The sequence below is a fragment of the Lycorma delicatula genome, chromosome 6 (genome assembly GCF_047948215.1).
Source record: "Lycorma delicatula isolate Av1 chromosome 6, ASM4794821v1, whole genome shotgun sequence".
NCBI lineage: Eukaryota > Metazoa > Arthropoda > Insecta > Hemiptera > Fulgoridae > Lycorma > Lycorma delicatula.
In genome coordinates this window covers 140,932,568-140,960,096 of record NC_134460.1, presented here as the reverse complement: position 1 = coordinate 140,960,096, position 27,529 = coordinate 140,932,568, and the positions used below count along the sequence as shown (strand labels likewise).

General features: G+C 30.3%; 1 protein-coding gene across 1 annotated transcript in view; it reads right to left on the bottom strand.

Annotated features, from left to right (window-relative positions):
• LOC142326949 (dynein beta chain, ciliary-like) overlaps nucleotides 1-27,529 on the bottom strand; it is a 235,359-nt gene that overhangs the window by 152,087 nt on the left and 55,743 nt on the right. The window contains exons 17-22 of the mRNA XM_075369680.1: nucleotides 26,032-26,198; nucleotides 22,303-22,468; nucleotides 20,751-20,874; nucleotides 13,262-13,410; nucleotides 3,412-3,657; nucleotides 362-586 (exon numbers count right to left, since the gene is read on the bottom strand). Coding sequence (XP_075225795.1) covers nucleotides 362-586; nucleotides 3,412-3,657; nucleotides 13,262-13,410; nucleotides 20,751-20,874; nucleotides 22,303-22,468; nucleotides 26,032-26,198 — 1,077 coding nt within the window. The remainder of the gene's footprint in view (nucleotides 1-361; nucleotides 587-3,411; nucleotides 3,658-13,261; nucleotides 13,411-20,750; nucleotides 20,875-22,302; nucleotides 22,469-26,031; nucleotides 26,199-27,529) is intronic.

Sequence of the window (27,529 nt, the reverse complement as noted above, 5' to 3'; positions counted from 1 at the left end):
ATGTTAAGTTAATTTTATATGTACAAGGTGAGTACTTAAAAAAAATAGTGTAATTACAGAATACTTTTATGACAAAACTAACAAAATAAAAATTATACAAGCATTGGTTATAAATATTAAAATTAAAAACTTAAGAAAAAATCTTAAGCACCAATCATATATAATTCTTAAGCCAAAAAGTCTGCCCCACATAACATAGCTGAAACTATGTTATGCCCTGCTTAACTGTTAGAGCTTCAAACTAACATACTTGCACAGAACATCAAGGAATGGAAAACTGAAACAAAACAGTTAAACAAGAGATTATGCAGAAAAACTTCAGATTTGTAAATTTAGATACAAGATAAATAATTAAACAAACCCTAAATTCTTTATCTATAGCATCAAATCGTTTTGAATCTTCCGGAAGCTGTCTACGAATATCTTCTGAACCAATAAAAATTGATTCTAGGTGCATCCACGTACGCTGCACATCAATCCAGATATGAATTACTTGATCAGCATTAGAAAGTTTCTTCTGCCAATCAGATACTTCTTCCAAGAAATAGGCAATGAACTTTGAGCTCATCATATTTTGGAGTTGAACCTAAAAAAACAATGTGTAATTTACACATGATGTATGTTTGTATCAAACAACTTACCTTAAAGGTAAAAAATAAAACTAATTGTGGTTATCTTGATAATAATGACAAAATGGTATTTGATAATAATTTTATCATAAATAATAAATATTCAGTTATTTCAAAAATAATAAATAATAAAGATACTAAAAAGATTTCTCTGAGTATCTGCTCTGGGAACAGGATTGTAACGTCCAAGGCACCATTCATTATTGCCATTATGCCACCAATGGACCTGCTCGCTAGATTCAGGGACAACTGCTACCACGGAAGGATAGGATCTTGTCCTATGATATTCTTCTGAACCAGTGACAAACCAGGTGGGAGACAACAGCAAACAGTAGATGAATGTTTAAAAATCATGTTGCACTGTAGGTCGATAGGAGTTATGGGAAGGTAAATTATTTTTTAACCCAGTTCCGCTTGGGACATGGCTGCTTCAGGTTGTACTGTTTCAGCATGAGCACAGGAAAGACAATTTGTGCCCATACTGTGGCATCCTTGATGATGTCAAGCATGTTTTTATCTTCATGTGCCGATAGATGAACAGATTCAAGGGTGCAGTGTGTGCTGGTGATGGGCCCTCTTGACACCTACAATATTTTGTGGGTTCGCACTTGATTCCACTAAAATGTGGAACACTATCTCTATGATAATGAAAGGCATCATTGCAGGAAAAATGGTGGAAGGGTAGAATAGGGGGACAGCCAATGGGAGTAGGAGGTGCTTATTCATGTATTGATGAGGGTATGTTTTCTCCATCGATGCCCGTGGGATTCACTGAATTCCAACCCCTTTCAGTTAACAATCATATGCTGCTTTTGTCATAGTGAGGAGCATCATCATGGCCAAGAAGACACTACTAAGTTGAACAAATTGCTGAATAATGTTGAATAACACAACTCATTCCAACATTCAAATCAAACTGAACTACCATATGACTGTATAGGTTCCCAGAGAGCATACCGTTCATCACAAAACTGAGAGATTTTGCATTTGCACCGCAATCAAAAATTGTTTCAATAACAAAGGTGATGCATTTTTGGACAGGATTTTAACCCTGATAAAATTTGGATACATTATTTTGTGCTGGAATCCAAGAATCAAATCATGCAGGGAAACATCCTGAATCGCCTGTCTGTAAGAAATCCAAAACACAACCGTCAGCCGGTAAGTTAATGTTAACCATATTTTGGTTTGCCCATGGTCTGATTTTCTGTGATTATTTGGAGAGCAATGCAATCTATCAACAGGCTATAATACTACTCAGCCAAGTCTGTGAACAAAGTCAAGCCTGCATTGCAGAGGAAATGTCCGAGATGGCAGAGGAAAGATGTGATTCTTCAAGACAGTGTGCACTTGACCTCATATGGCACAACTGATGTTGTAAACAATTGGCAAAGTGGATTGGAAGCTCAACAACAATGAAGAGGTAAAGAAAAAAGTACAAAACTGTCTTTGAGATCAAGATAAAGAATTCTTTGAGGGGATAAGACTCTTAGAAAAAGATGGAACCAGCGCAGAGAAGTTGGTGGGGATTATGTGGAAAAGAAACAAAAAAATTGTATTTATTTAATAAATCATTTTTGCTGTACAGTTCTTTGTCTTAATTATTGAATGATCCTCATATATGGTATACATTTTTTAATATATATAATTGAAAGAGTAGATTATTGATGGCCAGATTAGATTTGTAAATATAAGGAACGTCACAAAAATTAAGAAAAGTTATGCAAAATTGCAGAGAGCAATGCTAGCATCTGAAAATATGCAGTCAAGTGCACTGAAGTAAGACGACAGATTTTTGAAAATTTACTGTAAACAATATTAAATGTAACAATTATCATTTTTATTTTTTTTAACATTGTATCAGTCATATGTAACTTCATTTTCAGTAGGCTTGTTAATTTTTAAAAGTTTTCATATTTACCCACCAGGTTGGTCTAGTGGTTAACGCGTCTTCCCAAATCAGCTGATTTGGAAGTCGAGAGTTACAGCGTTCAAGTCCTAGTAAAGCCAGTTATTTTTACATGGATTTGAATACTAGAACGTGGATACCGGTGTTCTTTGGTGGTTGGGTTTCAATTAACCACACATCTCAGGAATGGTCGAACTGAGAATGTACAAGACTACACTTCATTTACACTCATACATATCATCCTCTGAAGAATTATCTAAACGGTAGTTACCGGAGGCTAAACAGGGAAAAAAAAAAAAGAAGGTGTTTCATATGTAACAAAATCAAATTTCTTAAACCTGAATTTGTTTTTTATTGGGTTATTTTACATAAATTTTCTGAGAATTAAATTATCTATAAGTTTTGATAATAAATTTTAATCATTCATTAATCATTTAAAAAAGTTTTTGTATTACAAAAGTAAAAAAAAACTATTTTAGATTAATTTTTCTGTTTTATGTCTGATATTATGAAAACTACCAGAGATAAGGTTCTGGAATCTGTTTTATTCAATTTGGCAGGTCAAAAACTATAAGAAAATCAACTTTACCCCTTAATTTGGGTTCCTAGAATTTCAGTATGTTTTTTACTTTTCTTTGCCCAGAATCAGAGTGAAATCTTTTGCTAGCTGTAACTTGTTAACAGAGTGTTTCTGGACCCATGTTTAAATTAATTTTTTTTTTTTCATTTTTTCTACGAGTAGAATGAGCTCAGAAAGTGCTGGTTATACTGCATGAATCGCTCTATATAAGAAAAAATTTATCTCGTTGATAAAGATGTGCAATAATTTTAACATAATGAAAGGTTACTCTTGTAGTATTTAATTTTAAATACCTGATTTTCCTCAAGTATCTCAATCAACTCTTCAGACACACGTAATGTTTTACACCCAGTACGAGCATGTGGCTCATATTCAAATTCCATGTTAGCCCAAGTCTGTGTCATCTCAGACAAAGTCTTTTCCATAGACATCTCTTTAACAGATTTATCAACAATTGTTTTTACTTCTTCTTCATATTTATATAGATTCAGTGCTAACAGATCAGCTAATGTTGTACTCTCATCGATTACAAAAGTAACCTATAAAAATCAAATAAAAAAATTATTCATTGTTAATGCTACCATGCCATTGTCATTGTCATTAACATTCAATGATAATGCTACGTTTATATGTATCAGCATAATATTTAAATATTTATATATATCAACATAACTGACCATCCATATCAGTTTTTATCAATTGAATCCAGTCAATTAAAATATAGAAAATTAAACAGTCTGTAACTAAAGAAAAGAAAATTTTAACTTTATTCATGATAAAACAAAAGATGCCAAGGAAAATTACAAGTAAATTGTTGGCCACAAAATAAACATGTCATTAAGATATTCTATCGCCTTTCACACGACACAAAATTGAATCATTATAAAGAATAAATCTTAAAAGCTTATTTTATAGAATCATCTCATTATCTAAAAAATGACAATAGTTTAGATTGACAATTCAGATAGTACTTTAATGTTTTAACATCCTACAAAATTACTTCAGAATAGCTGAATTTTGTTTTTAGATCTCCTTCAATACTCTTTTGCATTATAAAATTATCTTCTGAATTGATGCTACTATATCATCTAAACAAGAATTCTATAATTCGAAGATTAAATATAGTAGCATCAATTCAGAAGATAATTTTATATTGCAAAAGAGTATTGAAGGAGGATCTAAAAACAAAAACTTTGAATTGTAGAATTCTTGTTTAGAAAAACTTTCTAATTTAAATGGATTAGTCATCTCTAGTCTCTTTAGGCTTTGAGTAAAGCCTAGACTTCTAGCTTTCTATTATATCTTTTTACCTTCTATTTCACACCCTAACAAGACTTACCAGGTGTAAGTTAAGTCTATGGAATAATTCTAGTGCTCTGTAATGAGACATTCTTCCTGTAGTGTTTGGTTAATTTTCCTACATAAATTTTTAAATTATGCTTAAATAATACATGTTTATTATAGTTCTCATTTTATGACCACACTCTTTTCACTAATAGATTAAATTTAAAAATTAATAAAACTAAAATATATTAAATTTTTTGCTCATAATGCATGAAAAGTTTTAAAACAAAGTGTAGTAACACACAAGCACAAACTGTTCCTATTAATCAAACTGAAATGAATAGTGAATCCGCAGTGCAGAAAAGATAAGTTAAAGCAAGATAAATTATATATTTGTAAATATATACATATTTAAAAATAGAAATAGTGATAGTTTTATACACACTTTTTCTAAAAACAAAAATTTAAATGTTGCAATTGTGTGCCACTGTAGCCTAATTATCACAGAACTGATAAAAAAAAAACTTAGTAATTATTACAATTGCAAAGTTTTTTCAAGAAGTATCTGGAATAAAAAATATTCTCTTTTAATTCAATGCAATACTTTTTTCTTAATAAATAAACGTGTATTATTTACAAGAAATTTCTTTGAAGTGTAGAGTGCATTGTAATTAGAGCAATACCATAGATAACATGCATCTAACTTAAATCTGTCCCAAACGAAAATGAAAAATACATTTCAAATAGTTTGACCAACCTGAATACAATTAAATTAAATAATTTTAAAAAAGATAGTTTAGCAACAGATTATAAAAACATTACTTAAGTAATGTAATATACTAATTTAAAAACCAATCCTAGTTTACCATTCACTTTGGTGAAGGATCTGACCTGTAATTAGATGAATAGTTAGCATTATTGGCATTCAGTCAATATAATTGCAACAATTCTCCACAGGATAGCTGGTTCAAATCTAGAAATAGATATTTTTTTTTTTTTTTGAGTAAATTTTAATATCTTTTCCTAGTGTCATTTGATAGCACCATTTTGGAAATGTCAATTTGAAAGTGGACTAGACCAATGGTTCCTAAAGCACGCACCTCAGCACCCAGGGGATCTGCGACTTCCTCACAGGATTTTTTCTTGTATGCTTTTTTAAAATGGATTGGTTCTTATTAAAAAGCAATAAGCATTGTGAAAAGTGAAAATGAAGAGGGCACACACATCATCAACCAGTAGAAAGAGTGGAAAAAATAGTATTTGAACTTTACATTACCAAAAGTCAGTGGCAAAGAGAGGCCACAATATGTTGTTCTATATATGAAATATTAAATAACTACTGATGTAAAAGTTAAATATCTTTTTATACTGATTAAACAACTAATGTATTTTTCCAATACTGAAATTGATTTTAACAATAAATTAATATCAGTCAATAAGACTTACAACAGAAAAAATTGTCTAAGAAATGAGAGCTGTGTGTACAATAATTCATTTATATGCGATTCTTTATCCTTAAATATTTGAATCTCTCTAATCTATAAATTAATATAATGCGCCACAATTCCTTAGATATACAGTATAAGTATTTTTGAGGAAACAAAATTCCAAAATGCTAAGTGCAAAAGCATCTCAATTAATTAACAGTGAATTTTAAAATATGTATTTTACATTATAGGTTCTGTTAAATTTCACTCGATGTAACAGAGCTCATTATAATACATTTATCAATCTATTTCCATATATTTATAAATCTATAATCTGTACATTAATATTAAAAAAATGTTGTTATATAATTTTCAATTCTTTAATTGCTTTAATTTATATCTTGTTAAGATAATAAAACTGTTTACATGTAACGATTGTGCAAAGAACAATATTTTAAGTATAACAAGTTTTCTGTTGTATTAACTTATTGTGAATTGGATTTTGTACAGACAGTAAATTTACCATACTAAAAAGATTAAAAGGTGCCATTAACCATATTTAACAAAGTGGAGTGTTAAAAGTATTTCTTTTCTGCATTAAAAAAATGTTCACCCAACAGAAATTTTTGGAAAATAAGAGGTAAGAATCAGAAGATTTCATTAATAAAATGACTAAGGTTAAAAGTTAACTTTTGACTTTTAAAACTCTCCTAGTGACAAACAATAACTAAATCATCTGTAAAGGCAGGTGTAACTTCACTTTTAATAAACTACATACTACTTTGAAATTACTTTTTCCAAACTAAAGGTCTCTCTCCATTATAAAACTGTAACAGGGTAATTTGGAAATAAAATATTTATAACACACAGGTCTCTAGAACACTAAAAGAAGGTGCTTCAAAAACTCAATCATTGATTAACTGTATGTCAATTTGTATATACAAATGAGAAAGGACAAATAATTTTAGCATTATGTATTAGAATTAAGTTAACCAAATTATCTTTGTATTTACACTAATTAAAGTAAAAATAAAAAAAAAATATCCATCAACAATTTAGTTAATAATTAACACTGAACATCTGATGATAAAGAATGTAATAACTACAATAATAATACAAACGTATTTTAGTTAATAACTGAATAAATTAGTTTCAATTATTAGATTTTTTATTTTTTACAGAAAATTCAATGTTTGGAACATATTTCAAACATTGCCTACCTGCACAATTTTTTCCATCTATTTGTCCCTCCAATATTAAAGCGACTATTCCAGGATGCCTTAATATGTGGCCTATAAGTCTCTTCTTTTAACTATATTTTTCCAAATACTTCTTTCTTCATCTACTTACAGTAACACCTCTTCATTTGTCACTTTATCCACCCATCTGATTTTTTAACATTCTCCTATAGCACCACATTTCAAAAGCTTGTAATCTTTTCTTCTCAGGTACTGCAATCGTCCAAGTTTCACTTCCGCATAAAGGTACTCAAGACATATAGTTTCAAAAATGTTTTCCTGACATTTAAATTAATTTTTTATGTAAGCAAATTATATTTTTAACTGAAAGCTCATTTTGCCTGTGCTATTTAGCATTTTATATCACTTCATCCATCTTTAGTAATTCTACTTCCCAAATAACAAAATTCTTCTACCTCCATAATCTTTGCTCCTCCTATTTTCACATTCAGTAGTCCATCTTCGTTATTTCTACTACATTTCATTAATTTCATTTTGTTTTTGTTTATTTTCATATGGTAGTTCTTGTGTAGGAGTTCTTACATGTCATTCACTGTTTTCTAAATCTTTTTTACTCTCAGCTAGGATTACTATACCATCAGCAAATCATAACATCTTTATCTTTTCACCTTGCACTGTTACTCCGGATCTAAATTTGCATTTCCTGTTTATAGTATTTCTTAACTTTTAATAGTTACTAGCATTCTTATACTTCCTACGTTCATCAATCAGCTCCAATATACCCTTTGATATCCAAGGTTATCTACCAGTTTTCTCTTTGTTCCACCTAAGTTCACTTCTGCTAATTTATGAATTTCTTTTTTAACATTCTCCATTCTTCTTCTATATTTTCTACCTTTTTACTCAGACCTCTTGCATGTCCTCTTCAAAAATCTTCTTTATCTTCTTTACCTTCTTTATGTTAGCAATCACTGTTACAATGATTCTATCGCTATGCATCTTGAAATACTCTACTCTCTTCCTTATCTTTTTTGTTTATTACAAAACCTACTCCTGCCTTTGTTTGAAGGAGTTTCTAAAACCACCTGACCAAAAGTCGTTTTCCTCTTCCCACTGAACCTCGTTAATTCCTACTACATCTACATTTAATCTATATCTATTTCCCTCTAAATTTTCTAACCTACCAACCTTTTTTAAGACTTCTAACATTCCACACTCCGACTTGTGTTATTTTTAATGTTATTTTAATTTAATGTTACTTTTAGTTTAATGCTATTTTTTAATTTTCTCTTGACCCCTTCTTTAGTAGTCCCCACCTGGAGATCCAAACGGAGGACTAGTTTACCTCCGGAATATTTTACAAAGTAAGGCGCTTCCATCTTTTTTACATGAAAATGCGAGATCTACATTTTCTTGGAAAAAAACAGCTGTAGTTTTCCATTGCTTTCAGCTGCGAAGTACTCAGACGACTGAGTGATGATGATACAGCCATTTAAGTCCTCATGACCGACGCCCTTAAAACTACTGAAAGAGCTGCTGCCCTCTTTCACAAATCATTCCTTAGTCTGACTCTCAACAGAAACCTCTCCGATACGGTTGCACCTTTGGTCCAGCTACTCTGTATCACTGAGCACTCAAGCCCCCTCACCATCGGCAAGGTCTCATGATTCATTAAGGGAGAATCAATAATACAAATTTAAATATATAAAATTCTCATAACTGGTGTATCGGTGATATTAACCTTAACATTTTTTACAATAACAACTATGTTCCTTTACAAAAACAAATCTGTACAGTTTACTATTTTCCAAATAGATAAAGTTTTCTAATACATCAATTAAGAAAGTAAATTTTATTTAACAGTTTCCAAACACCAGTGATAATGACTAGGCCTATAAATACAATCGCTAATATTATCATGTGATTGCAATGATGACATATTCATGTGATAAAAAAAACATATATAATTAAAAAACTACATTTTTATTAAAAGTCATTGATATAAATGTGTGAAACATTTTCAAATGCATAATTCATTGCATAATTTTTTTACTCCCTTTATTCTACAGATTTATCATATTTTCATTTTTTTTTTATTTACGGAAATTCACATGAAGGTAAAAATACTATTTTTGAATTCCTGTGTGTCTAATTTAAATGTAATAAAAAAGAAATTTAAGCATATTTTATAATTTTAACGATCAAAATTATTAAATATAATAATATCATAATGTTATTAGTTAGGAAAATTCTTTTTTCAGCAGTTTAGACATATTTAGTAATAAAGGAAAATTATAATTAAAGAATTCAGCAAACAGCTGTAAAACACCACAAGAATTAAAAGGAATGTGATGGCTAAAAAAAAAGAATCTAATGGCTAAAAGAGAGGTAGTAGTGTTATGAAAGGAAAAAATAAAATAAAAAATAAATAAAAAATAAAACAGAAAAATTATAATACAAAAAACCTAGCAAAGAGGAGAATGATGACACCAGTCAGGCTTGGAATTTTTCATATGCACTATAAAATTTATCTATTATCAAAACAACCTACAATAACTAACTGGATGTCAGCTCATAATTACTTTAGCCCAATACAGTCGTAAAGCACCCATTAAAAAAATGCTGATGAACATCCTTGTAAAACGTAAAATAGAACTAATGATAAAAACCATATGTCTAGTTTTTGTGTAATATTTAATTTCACTGTAATTCACAGAAACAAAACAACCAAATATTTAAATAATTATGAATTTCATGAAACAAACATTACCTTTAAGGAACAATTACTAAAACATGTTAATATTTCTGCAATTAGTGTGGAATAATCAGTAAATAAGAATTAATAAACACATTCAGTCACACAGGATAAAAAATAAAATATTATAAACATTTAATAAAACATTTGTGAAAAACTAATACTGTGTAGTGAACTGGTGATAACTAGACAAAAGAAGATTTAAACAAAGCAGACCTTAACATTACTTAGGCCAGTAAAATCCTTACAATTTTGGAATTGCACCTGAAATTATCAATTCCAAACAATAATACTTCACAGCCATTGAATTAATATTTTTAAATGTTATTTTCCAATTATTACAAAAATTCATGAATATTAGTATTACTAATACAAATACATCTTATATTTAAGATTTTCATATTTTTTCACTTTTACATAAAAACTGAATTATCATGTACTGGCTGTTTAAAAAAGAACTCTGCAGTTTCAAACTTACATTATTAGAATTACAAATATATGTTTTAATATATGAAAGTTTTTTCTTACTTCTTAATGCAACTCAGTATGAGCACCATTTAAAGCCCTGCAGATATCAAACCGATAAATACACCTCATTCTATACTTAGCGAATATGTCTAAGAATCACTTCCACAGCTGCTGTTGCTATTTGGTGCAGATGGTAAAGTAATTGGATTTTTTCTTTGTATGTGATATCTTTTACATAGCCCCAAAAGAAGAAATCCATCAGCGTCAAATTAAAACTTCATAGTGGGCCAAGCAATGATAGATTCTCTCTCCCATTCTGGGACCCTGTCTGGGAACAGCCATGTAATTTCTACATGATGTGGAGGGGCTCCATCCTGTTGGCAAATTAGGCCCTCCATATTTTTGGTCTCAACACAAAGTTTTCTAATCTGTCTAAGTACACTAGGCTCATAAACAGTCAGCTCAAAGAAAAAAGAATGGCTGAAAATTTTGATTATGCATGATACCACACCAGACATTCACTTCAGTTTTGGATGAATTTCCTTTAATTCTGTTGATTTTCTGAGCCCAATAATTGACAATTATGGCAATTCATGATGAACCCTTGAACATGAAATGTTGCTTCGTCAGAAAATAACATGTGCTGCAGATAGTTTCATCAGCAGAAATGAAATCTAACATGATCATTATAAAGTGAACTCTTTAAATTGTTAGGTTTACGTTAATTTCATGCAGAAGCTACCGTTAAGTCAAAAGGTTAAAAATCATTACACTTTATGTTTAAAAGTAAAATTACGATAATTTAGAGCAAAACAATAATTCTCATACATTTTTAAGTGATCTAAATCTTATATATAATTTTCAAGATTCACTTCTCCTAATACAAGAAGCTACAATATATAAATAATAATTGTATGATTAATAATTAAAATATAATAATGCATGTCTTTAAATAATTACAGTTATGGTGTTTATGATTTGGGAATTTTGGCGATCTTAAATCTTACGTAATGCACAAAAAGTAAGGTAAATCAACAAAAATTTCAAATCGAAGTTTTATACATTCTTAAATTAACTGTTTCATTGCATTAGCTGTTATTTTAAATAAATATTTTAATTTGTATTAATTTTAACAATAGTTTGATAAAATATATCAACAGCACTTATGTATTGATTAATGCTAACATACTCGTACAGATTAATTTTTCAAAATAATGTCTCTTAATAAAAATAATTTTTGTCATTATTTAATACATATAATCTGATATTTTCATTGGCTTTCAATTATTACTACTTAAAAATTATACCAATAACATAAGTGTTAAAATTTTAAAAGAGTGTTATGTTCTTATTTGAAATAACTGATTATTATGTTGTAAGTTTTTCATTTACCTGAGTAGTTTTTAACAGACGTCAAAAAAAAGGTTATCAATTTGACATTTCTTTTTAATGTATGTTAGCAATAGATGTTAGAAAACACATTTTGATCGTTTTTTTTTTTTTTATTGAATATATAAAATATAAATTCTAACCAATTTTTTTGTATTTAATGAGTATACTTTCAGAATGGTCTCCTATAATTTTTAACCACATCAGTTGATAATTTGAGGAATAATACCAAACAAACTGATGGATCTACACTCTTAGCCGCTGATGTAGCAAATCACAATGTGATAATCTATAGCTTAAAAGTGATTTTGTCCACAGATTTTTCAACAAATATTGAATCTAAAATGTTTTTAAAATTGTCAGAACTTCGTGGAAGAATTTATTAATTAATATATATTAATTTAACTTTTTTAAGACTTCTATCTGCTGCACAAAAAAAATTTTTCTTTCAACTGTACCCAGATTTTGCTATCAGGTTCAACTTAAGATGAAGTCAGAGTTTTTACTAGTTACACTGAATATTTTTTCCCTGACTCAATTTTTACAATCTTTTTGGCATGATATATTTTCCCCTGGCAATCTTTTAGATTTTACAGGTGATTCCTTAATATTTACTAGACTCATTGAGCCCATCTAATACATAGTTCATTTCATCATTAAGGGCTTCTTCACCATCCATCATCATCATCTTCTTCTTCTTCTGCAGGTTTATTATTGAGACAAGTTTCTTGGGGAAGTTAAAAGTAGATGACTGAGGTGGACTGGCCATATATTACAGATGTGTGAGGGAGTCATTGGTAAAGGAGGCATTGAGAGGACTACTGCTAGGCACAAGGCCTACTGGAAGACCAAAAAAGAGATGGCAGGATGAAGCTGTGCATGAGAAAAGGATGAAACGGACTATGGAGGATGCATGGGATCGAGCAAGATGGAGGCAATATGTTGGCAAGGTCTAGTAGAAACTAGGGTATTCATGGCCAAGGTAGTAAGTAAATAAACAGTGGCCCTAATTTTCATATTAAGTCCTATGGTTTTAGAGAACATAAAATAGGCCACAATATATTTTGATTCACAACTACTACACTAATAATTTAACTGTTATCTGATGTGCCCATCAGGTAAAAACATGCTAGGTAAAATTTAAATGTTACAGTCCTCAATTTTTAAGGGCCTTGAATTTATGTAAATAATCCAAAATAATGCAATAAATAATATTTATCTATTTTCAACAGAAAACAAAATACGTTGCTTTATAAAGAAGTTTTTTAATTTTATTTTTATTTTAAGATTAAAATCTGTTGAGTGTCTTCAAGAACTTCTATGCAGATTTGAAAGTAATTAAAAAAGTTGTATTCCTACAGTATAAGTAAAACCAAAGTACAAGTACACTTTATATAAAGTACAGACTGAAAATAAACAATTTTTAAAAGCAAGTATTTGGTACAAAGCAAATGGTAATCTTTTTAATTTGTTATATATTACACAGTTCACCGAAGTTAGTTTGTATAAAAACATTCAGTCTAACATAAAAGGATTACATGAATTATTCTCAACAAACTGTTTTTAAAACAATACAAAAAAAATTACTGTAAATATAAAGAACAATATAAAATTTTTTTACCTTAGTAGCAGCCATAAGCTGTTTCCAATGACGATCTCTGATAGCAGGATTTTGAAGTTCAGTAACAGCTCTCAAAGCAGTAATCATATTCTTTATGACAGTTTCTAATCTAATATAAATATCCCAGTTTCTCATTTCCTTATCCAATGCTGAAAAAGAATTTCTTATTATATAAATAATATTAGTAAACCTTCTTACACTTTAAGCAGAATATTTCGCTAAATAAACAAACCTCAAAACGTTCTAGCAGAATACATCGCTTGGTTCATTTAGCTACGTAAAGTAGTTTTAGATCGTCAAATAACTTTTAGGGCGCAGTTAAATGTTATTTTAAAGTTTCGTTGCCGTGCTAACTTCTTTCAATGAGCCAAAACCATAAATCAGTCGCATACTAATGTATTTTTTTCTCTTTTGTTTTGCTGCGCGTGCATCTGATAGTTCTGATAGCGCTCTAGGCGGAAATATCCGCGGCAATTTTTAGAAACATGATTCCACTTCTACCGCTGATACGTACATGTTTAACTGTTTTCAGATGTTATGTTCTTTATTATTTGTTATTTTTTCTGATTAATAATGTACAATATTCGTTTTTAGTTTTCTGCTCTTTTTCTGTTTACACATTTGTGTTGATTTTTTTATTTTACAATTATGGCGAATCCTGACTATTCAGACGTTGATGATTTTGTTATTGGTGCGATGGATACTAAATTTTCAAGTGCAATTGCGGACGATAGTATGTCTTTTTTGAAGACAATATTTTAGATAATTATAATGACGAACATAATTATTGTGTAGGAATATTTCCATATAGAAATAGGCCTAATATTAGCGAATGGAATAATGTTTCAAATAATGATCCTTTCTTTCTTTTTCCTGTTTAGCCTCCGGTAACTACCGTTTAGATAATACTTCAAATAATGGATCCTGGACCGTCAATAAACATACCTGCTCGTAACATAAATCATGGGCTCAATTTGCCATCAAGTTTTGATACAGAATCATTACCAATTGATTATTTTGAATTATTTTTTAAAAACGATCTGCTAAATCTAATTTGTACTGAAACCAATATTTTTGCAAACAAGAGAAAAGCACAAAGGCTTTCTTTACATTCAAGACTGAATAAGTGGAATGATGTGTCAGTTTCTGACATAAAAGCTTTTACAGACACAGTGATAAATATGGGTACAATGCCATTGACCAAAATCAAGTAATATTATTCGGCAAAATGGGAGAGTAGAATCCCATTTTATAGAGATGTTTTTTCAGAGGCTGAATTCTTGAATATTGTTTGGAATTTACATTTCAACAGTGAACATGGACAAGGAAATTATTGAACATGTTAAAAAAATAACTAAATTGTTTTATAATCCCAGTAATAAAGTTGCTGTAGATGAACGTACTCTTTCTTTCAAGGGGACAGTCAGCTTTAAAGTTTACAACCCTCAAAACCCAAGTAAATTGGGGATAAAAACTTTTTGTTTTATCTGATTGCAGTAATGGATATATTTTGATTTTATTCCATATTTTGGAAAACAAGATCTTATACCCGGATCACAACTTCTCAAAACTACTCAAATAGTAAAAGTACTTTGTCAGTCTATAATAAAGAAAAATCCTTCAGCACCCACAAGTGGATTGCATGTATATACTGGCAGGTATTATACGAGCCCTGAATTTGCCAATGAATTATTGCAACAAAACACATTCCTCACTGGCACAGCAATGCCAAGAAGAAAGAAATGCTACCTAACCTAAAAGCTTCAACAAAAAAAAATGAAGAAAGGAGACATTACCTCTCAAAGGAAAGGAAATATTTTAGTTTCTCATGGAAAGATAAGAGAGTAGTGCACATACTTAGTACTTGTGGGAAGGGCAACAAGTCAGACGTGACTGATGTAGCTAGCAAATGGCCTAATCATCTACCAGTTTCAAAACCCAATGTTGTTTCAAAACCCAAACATATGGGGGCAGTAGATCGAAGCGATCATTTTATCTCCTCTTACCAGTTCATGAGAAGAACGAAAAAGTGGTATCGGAAAATGTTTTTTTGGGTCCTAGAGGTCTATAATAAACTCCTATTTATTGTACAAAAAACTGCAAAAAGACAACCAGAAAATACCTCTAAGCCACTTCGCTTTCAGAAAGAGTTTAGTGCAATCTCTAGTAGCTGAGAGAGTAAGGGCTTGTTCATTTTCAAGACGTCGTGGACGACCATCCAAAGGACCTCGTGAAGAAAGACTGGATGGAAAGACACATTTTATAAAGAAACGAGAAAAAGGATCAGCAAGATGTGTGGTGTGTTTGAAGAAAGGATTGAGGAAAGGAATTATATATCTATGCATGACATGTGAAGCCATGCCAGCTCTCCACCCAGACAAATGCTTCGAAGTATATCATACTCAGTTCAATTTAATGTCTCATTTTTACTTTTGTAACTTTTGCATTTTCTTATTTTATAATATTTGTTTATAATATAGACTAAAATTTGTTTTATAAACTGTAATTTTTATCACATCAAAAAATTTATATATTTTTTTTTTTTATTATTATTATTTTTATTTTTAAAAAGTAAAATTTGTTTTAATAAACTACCAGATTTAAGAAAAAAAATTAACTTAAAGAAATTAAAATAAAAAAAAATAATTAAATTAAATGTTAGAGCAGATTTCATAATTTTATACCAAGCGTATGAAGGGTTAATAATATAATGAATCATGAAAAATAACAGAATATTTAAAAAGTTAAATATCAAAGTAATTTAATTATAAAATATTGGCATTTCAACAAGCCCATATATTTCAGTAACTAACATCAGAATTAAAACAAAAAACTTTTCATAGGGTAATTTCCATGAATTTAAGTAATTGTATACTGAAGACATTTTTTGGGTAATGACCTTATTAAATTAACTCAAAAAATATTCTGCCTCATTTTCTGTCCAATACACTAGCAGTTTTAAAAAGGACAAAGTTCATGAACACATATCACAATCCACTGGTATTTCAAAGCGATTCATTAGTAAAATAAGTCAAAAGAAATTGGTACATCTTTAAGTACTCCAGGTAAAAAACACAACATAAAAAACGAATAACAGACATTGACGACTTTGACAAATGCATACTCAGACATACAATACACATAATTTTTACGTTGAAAAGATTATACCTCGTTTAAAAAATTTTTTACCAATTTTAGGAGAATCTATTAATTTTCAAGGAGGGAAAACTATCATTCACGTCTAATAAAATTTTGAAACATACAGCTTAAGAATTAAAACACATACAATACTTAACTCATTTATAATGATATCACCAAGAGAATAAACCTATTATTTACATTGACGAAATAACTGGCAGATTACAATACAAAAGCCTGAAAAATTTTGGTTATGGAATGTTTTTGAACTTTTGATAATTGATTCCTATGTATTTTTTAGCACTAAACCTGAAAAGAACCTTCACTTTTTTCTCTACATCAGGATTTTTCGCAAATCACAAATTTCAAAATTTGTAAAAAGTTGAATTACGAAAATGCTTGGGTTGAAGATGGCAAGACAGTGGGATAGCTTGGGCAACAGGTTGTGATAAGACTTAACAAGATGTAACACATTTATTGGCAGCTATTCGCACCACTCATACACTGTGCAACTACTATCAGTGCTTCCAACCATCAACATGCATAAATTGAGTTTTTTCCATCCTCTGTGCTCAAACGTTTTTGTCAGAGGAAAATATATTTGTCAGGCCATGAAGTAAACTTTTCATTTTCAAAATGGCTTAAAGAGGCTACAACAAAATTTCTGCATATCCTTTTTGTTACATTTGTGGTGAGTTAATGGTGGAAAGGCAAAAAATAAATATAACAAGTTTCGTTCAAGAAGTGTACCTAACGTATTTCGGAGTGAAGATAGGAGATTAAGACAAAACTTGGCACCCCACTATGTTTGCCACACATGTGTTGTTGAAGGATGGTGGTCAAAGGGTGTACAAGAAGCATTAAGATTTGGAGGTCCAACAGTGTGTCGAGAGCCACAAAATCACACCAATGAAAGTTACATTTTGTTCAAGTGGTGTTCACTGTTTCAATTTGAAGAATAAAAAAAGAATCATCTATCTAAATATGCCATCTGCTTTACGCCCAGTTCCTCATGGTCCAGACATACCAGTGCCAATTCCACCAGAAAATTTACCTGAAATAGATAGTTCCATAAATGATTTAAATGAAGATAACATCGAGGAGAACCAACCCAGAGATAGCTGTGCACCAGAGCTTTATTCACAGTCTGAACTAAACGATTTGGTTCGAGACTTACATCTGACCAAAGAAAATTCAGTATTGCTTGGTTTTAGGCTTAAAGAAAAGAATCTGCTAGCAGCTGGCACCTCATTTTCCTGGTTCAGATACAGAGAAAAGGATTTTCTTCACTGATGTACGCGGACTTTTGACTCCATTTAATATTCTGTACGAAAGTACCGATTGAAAACTATTCATAGATTCGTCCAAAAGAAGCCTAAAAGTTATCCTTCACAATGGGAATACATATCCCCATCAATGCCCGTAGGATAATCTATCCATTTAAAAGAAAGTTATGATAATTCAGAATTTGTTCTTGATAAAATTAAATACCATCTTAAGTGGATTACATGTGGCAATCTCAAAATAATATCAATTCACCTAGGGCAGCAAGAAGGATACACAAAGTTTCCTTGTTTTTTTGTGTGAACTGGATAGCAGAAATACAAAAAAATATTGGATAAAGAAAAATTGGCCAAAAAGAGCTTCATTAGAACCTAGAACCAAAAATGTGTTCCGAAAAGCTCTCATAGATCTGAATAAAGTTCTCCTTCCACCTCTGCATATAAAGTTGGCTTGATGAAGAAATTTGTCATAGCTTTAACAAATGAAGGTAGTAAATGTCTTAAACACATCTGTAACAAATTTCCAGTCTTATCAACTGCCAAACTAAAGAGGGTGCCTTTACTCCTGACATTAGAAAACTTCTCAAAAATGGTAATTTTGGGAACCAAATGGAAGTTGCAGAAAAAGAAGCCTGGGGAGTCTTTAAAGATGTAGTAGCCAAGATTCTGGGCAATAAGAGGATCTAAAATTCAAATCAATCATTGAGAACATGCTGCAGAAGTACAAAAATTTAAGCTGTTCCATGAGCTTGAATGTTCACTTCCTAATTCATATGTGGACTATTTTCCTGAAAATCTGGGTGTCACTGGCAAAGAGATGGGCGAGAGATTGCATCAGAACATGAAGGAAATAGAAAGGAGGTATAAGGAAAATGGACTATTACAATGATGGCAGACTATTGCTGGATGTTACACAGAGATGAACCCTATAGAAAACAGAACAAAAAGTAAAAAGCAGAGTGTAAGCTGTCCAAAGAAACTTCAACACATGGAATAAAATTAAGTATTTTACATACTTCGTTATTAAGGGTTGATGAAGAGGGTGGGGAGTAGTTTCCAGAAGCATGACATACATCATAAAAATAGATTAATTTAAAAATGCACTATAATAGAAATTAGCCTTTTTTGTGGCAATTTTCATCACAAATTAAGGGGTCAATGATCAACCCTCACCATCCCCTTCAGACCACTCAACTGTTTAGGTATAAGAATGCATAGTATAAACCAAAAAAGTGAATATATTAATATATTATATATATAATCCAAAAATAATCTTCATTCTTATCAATCATGTCAGGATTTTTCGCAAATTGCAAATTTCAAAATTTGTGAAGTTGAAAAATTATAAAAATGTAATACCATAAAATAGATATAAAACGTTTTTTTAATAATAAATTAATATATCTATTTTATGGTATTACATTTTTATAATTTTTCAACTTCACAAATTTTGAAATTTGCAATTTGCGAAAAATCCTGACATGATTGATAAGAATGAAGATTATTTTTGGATTCAGCACTAAAAAATACAACCAATTATCAAAAACTAAAAAACAATCATCGCAGGTATGTGTTATAATCCATGCAGAGAGTATGGTTTTGTTCCAAATGCATCAATATATAAATCACATCAGACCACCGGTGATTATTATGTTAACATGAATTTTGATAATTATGAGAACTGTGATTAAAGGATTAATTCCAGATTTACCACCTAAAAGTGTAGCAACAGATAATGCTTCTTATTATAACAAAGAAATTAACAAAGCTCCTCCTACATTATGTACAAAAGCTGTAATAAAAGAATGGTTGACAAAACCATTTCCATAAGATAAGCTGAAAAATGAATTGTATGAATTGATACAACTTCATAAACTGAGACATAAGATGTTTCAAATAGATAGGTTGCTGGCAGAAAAAGGGCACACTGCACTACGACTGCTGCCATACCACCCTGATCTGAACCCAATTGAATTAATTTGGTTCAATTTAAAATCTTGGGTTGGAAGCAGAAGTGTTACTTTTAACATTAATGACTTGGCTCATTTATGTGAAGAAAAGTTTAGAATAATATCTAAAGAACAATGGGAATCAAAGTGTAATCATGTCATAACAATTAAAAATTATTATTAAGGCCTGCCAGATAATGTAATTGACAGTGTTTGTGTGAATTTATGAGAGGATAGCGATTCTGAATCTGATACTATTAATTTGAAGGATGAGAATTAAAAATGTCAGGAGTTGAAATGATCACTGACAGTGAGTGATCGATGTAGGCTCTATTCCTTCTATAAAAAAAATGGGCTGTTCATAAAATTATCAACTTTTAAATTACTGTACACCACCACATTGTAACAGACTGCTAAATATAATTAATCTTTTTACTGTTTTAAGATATATTTTTAAAACTGACAAGTGTAGAAATATAAGTATTTTTATTTTCTAGTCAAAGGAATAGCATAATTTTTTACATGCTGGCTATATAAAACCCTTAATAAATGCAACTGGAGAAACTCTTAATAACTGTGACTATGATTGCATCATCTCTGCAGCTAAGTTTTTATCCTTGGTAAAAACACATGTTTTCACCACTGCATGTTTTCTTCTCATTTTGGAGGAGGTAATTTTAAAATTTACACAGCTATGTACAACTGCCAAAAATAAACGGCCAGGATTTTTACGTAGGAGACTGCTGAAATGAATTGAGAAAAAAAGCATTAATATTAATTAGTTTTTTCAAAAGGGTTTATTTTTGTAAAACAAACACCAAATTAATGGAAAATTTTAAACTTTAAAAATGGTTACCAGTTTTTTAATTTAAAAAATCCTTATTTCTGAAATAATCATAAAAAAATCAAAATTTGTCACTTTTTCTCTTCCCATTACCACAGATACCATTGATGCCTGTTCGACTCAATGATTCCTGGAAAGAGTTAGTAAAAATCTATACCAATTTTCATTTCTCCACTTATTTCCATTTTTATTAAAAAATTGAAGCCATTTTTACAGAATGTCTGTACATTGAATTTTCTTTTCAGTATCTGAATTGCATTATGAAAAATTCTTACTTCTTATGTCCTTGGCAAATTTCTTTAATTCCATATCCATAGTCTCTGAATCAATCTTTTTCCACTGTGTTTGTTCCCACTCTTCAATCCACGATCTAACAACAAGAATGTAATCCCAGAGTATCTGGAAAAAAGAGTATCAATAAGATTACACTGTTAGTAAAACAATAAAGCTTATATTATTGTAAAATAAGTCACAATAAATGCTACAATCATTAGCCATAAAGGGTCAACAGCAATGGCATGCTCGCACACAAACACACACACTTACCCTTGAGCATGATAGTTACATTCACAAATTCCACCTACCTAAACAATTACTTAATAATCAAGTGATTCTTTAGGATAATACAAAAAATAAGAAATTTTTACTCAGAACAGGAAAAAATTATAATATTACAATACATTTTTATTTCTTAGCCCAAACACCTGCTAACTTAAGAAAAATTGAAATATTGTAATATGTTAACTGTTCTTTTTTTAAAACATACATTCTTCAAAAACTAAAGAAATAGGCATGTTGTTAAAGAGACTGGGGAAAATACTCCCCCTCAAGGCCTTTTAACCACCCTCCACTTAAGGATGAAAAATTTTCTTGAACCACTAAAAAAATGGTTCTATTCATGTAAAAATCAAAACAGTACTGATACAAAAATCAAAACAATGTCTACTCTCTATGCACCCTTGAATTAATATCTTAAAAATTGCATCATTCAAATTGTTCTTTTAACAATGCATTTTTCAAGCAAGAATAGAATAATCTCAATTACTACCATATTTCATGAAGACTATCTCAACAGAGATATATCTTTCTTGCCACCCTGAGCTTTCGTTCAAGTTAGCCTTCAATTAACAAACTTCAATAATATTCCACAAATTGTTCTTTTTTTAAAAAGATGTACTGCTTTCAAAGCTGAGTATTAACCCTTTTCTTTTTTCCTGTTTAGTCTCTGGGAATTACCGTTCAGGTATTAGTTCAGAAGATGAATGAGGATGATATGTATAAATGTAAAGTATAAATGAAGTGTAGTCTTTTACAGTCTCAATTCAACCATTCCTGAGATGTGTGGTTAATTAAAACCCAACCACAAAAGAATACCAGTATCCACGATCTAGTATTCAAATCCATATAAAATTAACTGCCTTTACTAGGACTTAGTATTAACCCTTTTACTGTTGATTAGTTTTCATCTGGATCAATCACTTATCAAATGTGCATTACTGGCAAAATAAAAAAAGAATATATATATAAGAAACATTTTTTACAACTTAAAACAATGCAACCAGAAACAGCTGAGCATTCAGAAAATGCCATATGTCATAAGCACTTACAAAGTAAGAAGTGTTATTTTTGTTTACTATGAACTACAGTGAAATAGAAATGAAAGAAGAAAAAAATTAGTCTCTATGAAATAGGTCAAAGTGATGAAGGTAGAACCAACTTGACTGAAGTTAAATAAACTAGTCAAAGTGTTAAATTTATAATTAACTATATAGTTATTAACAATTTAATAATTTTAATATTTTAAAAAACATATTGAAATATTTATACCTTAACCATTTTTAATTCTTTTCTTAGGATTTTAACCAACTTAAATTCAGGAACAATTACTTCAAACAGAACAGACTGTTCATTTAATTTTTCCATATTATTTTCCAAATCCATAATTTCTAGATTACACCTGTCTATTACTCGATAAACATTCTCACAATCCCATCTAAACGAAAAAAAATACATAAATATTAAAAAACAAACCATTTACTAGAAATTCATGATTACCATTAAATAATATTTAAATTTGTCCACAACTACCAATTAGTTGAAATTTGTTTTAACATTTGCATAATGTAGAATTTCAGTTTTAAAAATGTTATTGATCCAAGCAAATTCCAATTAAAAAATTCCCACCTAGCAAGAATAAAGATGGCATAATTGTGGTTGTACTTAGCATTTCATAGGTTTGTATTTTAATTCCCACTCAAAATTTGTTCAAGATTTTTTTTTAAATATTGTTGATTTTTCAGAGGGAATAATAATAAATGATGTTTCAATAATTTAAGATACACAGTTGATAGTATTAGTGGCTGAAAGCTTTAGAGGATTGCAGATGCTAATAAAGTGTCAGGGATGGAATTGTGCTATGGATTACAACTGAAGATAGATATAGAATCCTTGACAATGGCCTTTTCATTAGTAACATTCCTCTAGACAACTGTTATGTTTTACATACTTGGGATATTGGTTGAATGATGAATGGAATCACTCTGAAGACATTAAAAAAGAATAGAAAAAGCCATAGTTGCTTTTCTCCATGGCCCTAAGCAGCCATAATTTTCATTTAAGATTAACTGTATTAATAAGGTTCATAATGGAGACATACTTATAAGGCGAGCACTGGCTACAAGCAAATGGGTAATTAAGAGGAAAAACCTGGAAAAGCAAGAGGAAAAATTAGGAATTTCATTTTTTTTTGTCTTTAGTTATTTGACTGGTTTGATGCAGTTTGCAAAACTCCCTATCTAGCGCTAGTCATTTCATTTCAGTATATCCCCTACAACCTACATCCCTAACAATTTGTTTTACATATTCCAAATGTTGCCTGCCTGCACAATTTTTCCCTTCTACCTGTAACTTCAATATTAACGTAATTATTCCAGGATGCCTTAATATGTGCCCTATAAGTCTGTCTCTTCTTTTGACTATATTTTTCCAAATGCTTCTTTTTTCATCAATTTGCCACAACACCTCTTCATTTGTCACTTTATCAACCCATCTGATTTTTAACATTCTCTTATAGCACCACATTTCAAAAGCTTCTAATCTTTTCTTCTCAGGTACTCTTATCTTACAAGTTTCACTTCCATATAAAGCGACGCTCCAAACATATACTTTCAAAAATCTTTTCCTGACGTTTAAATTAATTTTTGATGTAAACAAATTATATTCTGACTGAAGGCTCGTTTTTCCTGTGCTATTTGGCATTTTATATCACTCCTGCTCTGTCCATCTTTAATAATTCTACTTCCCAAATAACAAAATTCTTAGTTTTGTTCTTGTTTATTTTCATGCGGTAGTTCTTGCGTAGGACTTTATCCATGCCATTCATTGTTCCTTCTAAATCCTTGTTACTCTCAGCTAGAATTAGTATATCATCAGCAAATCATAGTATCTTTATCTTTTCATCTTGCACTGTTACTCTGGATCTAAACTGTTCCTTAACAGTAACTGCTCGTTCTATGTAAAGATTAAAACATAATGGGGATAGGGAACATCCTTAACGAATGATAAGGATGGGTTCTTATAAGCTTGTTTCTTATGTTCTTAAATTGTTACAGTTACAGTTTGGTTCCTGTATATGTTAGCAATTGTTCTATCTCTATACTTGAACCCTAAATTTTTTAAAATGCTGAACATTTTGTTCCAGTCCATGTCATCAAATGCCTTTTCTAGGTCTATAAATGCCAAGTATGTTGGTTTGTTTTTCTTTAATCTTCTTTCTACTATTAATCTGAGGCCTAAAATTGCTTCCCTTGTCCCTATACTTTTCCTGAAACCAAATTGGTCTTCTCCTAACACTTCTTCCGCACTCCTCTCAATTCTTCTGTACAGAATTTAGTTAAGATTTTTGATGCACGAGTAGTTAAGCTAATTGTTCTATATTCTTCACATTTACCTGATCCTGTTTTCTTTGGTATCATGACAAAAACACTTTTTGAACTCTGACAGAACTTGCCCTATTTCATAAATATTACATACCAGTTTGTATATAATCTATCTATATAGCTTCCTCACTGCACTGCACAGTAATTCTGCATGTATCCCATCTATCCCAAGAGCCTTTTTGCCAATGAAATCTTTTAATGCTCTCTTAAGTTCAGATCTCAGTATTGTACCTCCCTTTTCATCCTCTTCAACCTCCTCTTCTTCCTCTATAACACCAGCTTCTAATTCATTCCCTCCATATAACCAATATATTCCACCCACCTATCGGCCTTTTCTTTTGTATTATAAATCTGTATATCAAATTAGTTTAACACGTTATTAGCTTTTAATTTATGTACCCCAAAATTCTACTTCTTTCCTGTATGCTCCATCTATTTTACCAATAATCATTTCTCTTTCCACTTCTGAACACTTTTCTTTAATCCATTCTTCTTTCACTAATTTGCACTTCCTACCTTTTAATAGTTCCTTTTACCTTCTTCATCACTAGCATTCTTATATTTTCTACGTTCATCCATCAGCTGCAATATATCATCTGAAACTCAAGGTTTTCTACCAGTTCTCTTTGTTCCGCCTAAGTTCGCTTCTGCTGAGTTAAGAATTTCCTTTTTAACATTCTCCATTATTCTTCTACATTTCCTACCTTATCTTTTTACTCAAACCTCTTGTGATGTTCTCCTCAAAAATCTTCTTTACCTCCTCTTCCTCAAGCTTCTCTAAATTCCACTGATTCACCTGACACGTTTTCTTTAGGTTTTTAAACCCCAATCTACACTTCATTATCACCAAATTATGGTCGCTATCAATGTCTGCTCCAGGGTAACTTTGCAGTCGACGAGTTGATTTCTAAATCTTTGCTTAACCATGATATAATCTATCTGTTATCTTGCAGTATCGCCTGGCTTTTTCCATGTGTATATTTTTCTATTATGATTTTTAAACTGGGTGTTTGCAATGTAAGTCTTTCATTTTTTTGCTCAGCCCATTTCACCCACTATATTTTCTTCCTTGCCTTTTTCAATGCTTGCATTCCAATCTCAAACTATTATTAAATTTTCATCTCCTTTTATGTGTTTAATTGCTTCATCAATTTCTTCATATACACACTCTACCTTATCATCATCATGGGCGCTTATAGGCATATAGACGTTAGCAATCGTCAGTTTAGGTTTTGATTTTATCCTTATTACAATGATTCTATCCCTATGCATTTTGAAATACTCTACTCTCTTCCCTATCTTCTTGTTCATTACAGGAATTGCATAAAAAACTAAAATAGTGAATGAAATGACTTACTAGGAAGCTGGAAAGGTAATACTTAGAAAAAATAGACCACAGGTATCTGTATCATTCACACCGCAAATTTTTTAGGAACTTTTATTTTTAATTTAAAAAAAAGTTAAATTCATAGACAAAAAATTCACCAAATAAATGTAATTGAAGGAAAAATATATTTTCAGCAGTGAACATTCAATATGCAGCAGGCAAATTAAGAGTACACAGCTAGAAAATAGTCAGTTTCTAGATATTAATTTAAGTGCTTTATTAATACATTACCTAAATATAGGACTCTTTTTGAAAGTCTCTCTATAAAGATTCTGTCGTATCTCAAATAATGTAATGCGTTTGCGTACAGTATTGGCTTCATTTTGCATCAATGGCATAACAGCAGCTTTCACAGCAATAGCTGTTTTCTTAGTGTTATTCCATCTGTCTGGTAGATCCTAAATTAAAGTAAAAAAAAGTTGAAATATTATTTTACTTATACTACAATAGTGCAGTATAAAAGTATATATTTATTATAAAAGCACTACAGTAAAACTGAAATTACAATGGTATTTGCAGTTGTATGATGAGTACTAATCTAACCAGTACATCTTGTAAATCAGTAACATCTTTAAATTTGTAATGTCCAAAATAATATAAGAGTTGTTGCGAAGATGAATTCTTTATTACTAAATATTAGATGTTGGACATGTTTCCACAAATTTAATTAATTTTAACCAAAAAGTGCCTTTATATCACAGGAATTTATTTATTGATATCAATATAGCTTGTTACACTACCATAATTATAATCAAAATTATATTTATCATCCAGTTCCATCTCTTATTTATAATAATGAAAAATTTTTATTTCCAGAAAAATACTGCTGGAACAAGAATTCAAAAGCTGTTTACTATAATACTAATATTTTATTTTAGCAAGGTAGTTTGTCCTTATAAATAATAATCAGTACCATTTTCTTGCAATATTTAAAATAAACTTATTAGAATATTTTGATAATATTCTATACAAACAGAGAACCATAATTATCTAATGTTTTAACATTAAACTGATGTTTTAAAAGATGTACTGTCGACCAGTTTTGCAGCAATGTGTACCTACTTTATTTCAACTCTGGCATTCTAGTTCCATGTAGCAGAAGCAGTTTTCAGTTTGAGGTATCATCACTGTATACAATTTGCATTCATGCATTTATTTAAAAATTATCATTACAATTTATGTCTTAAAATAAGAAAATACAGCAACCACAGTGTTTTCCTTGATGTTTATAATTGTCAATTAAGAGATGGATAAACAGGAAGGCAAGGTTCCCTCCACTAACATTATGATTTAAATTATATACATAAAAATTTTTTGCTCTACTTTATTAGAACTGCAAGTTATTATTAAAAGCTAGGATCATGCTCAATGCTTGATTTTATTCCTAGATGTTAGTTGAATCTCTCATATCTACTCAAGATACTAGGATAATTTAGCTGAATTATACATGTGGTAAAAGCTGAATAAGATGACAAACCTGTTTGATTTCACAAACACTAAGGGTGCACAAGAGAAGTCAGAATAATTTTAAAAAGCAGGCATAATTACAATGGAATGTAAGAAAATGTTCACAATGATATGCAAGTGAAAAATATCAAACCCTTGCAGGGAACCGAATCCAAGATCGAATTATATTAGAAACAAAAGTAATAGTCCACAGATAGCAGGAGTAGGAGGTATAGATATAGTAAGAATCACATACCAAACATCTTTCTCTCATAACCACAAG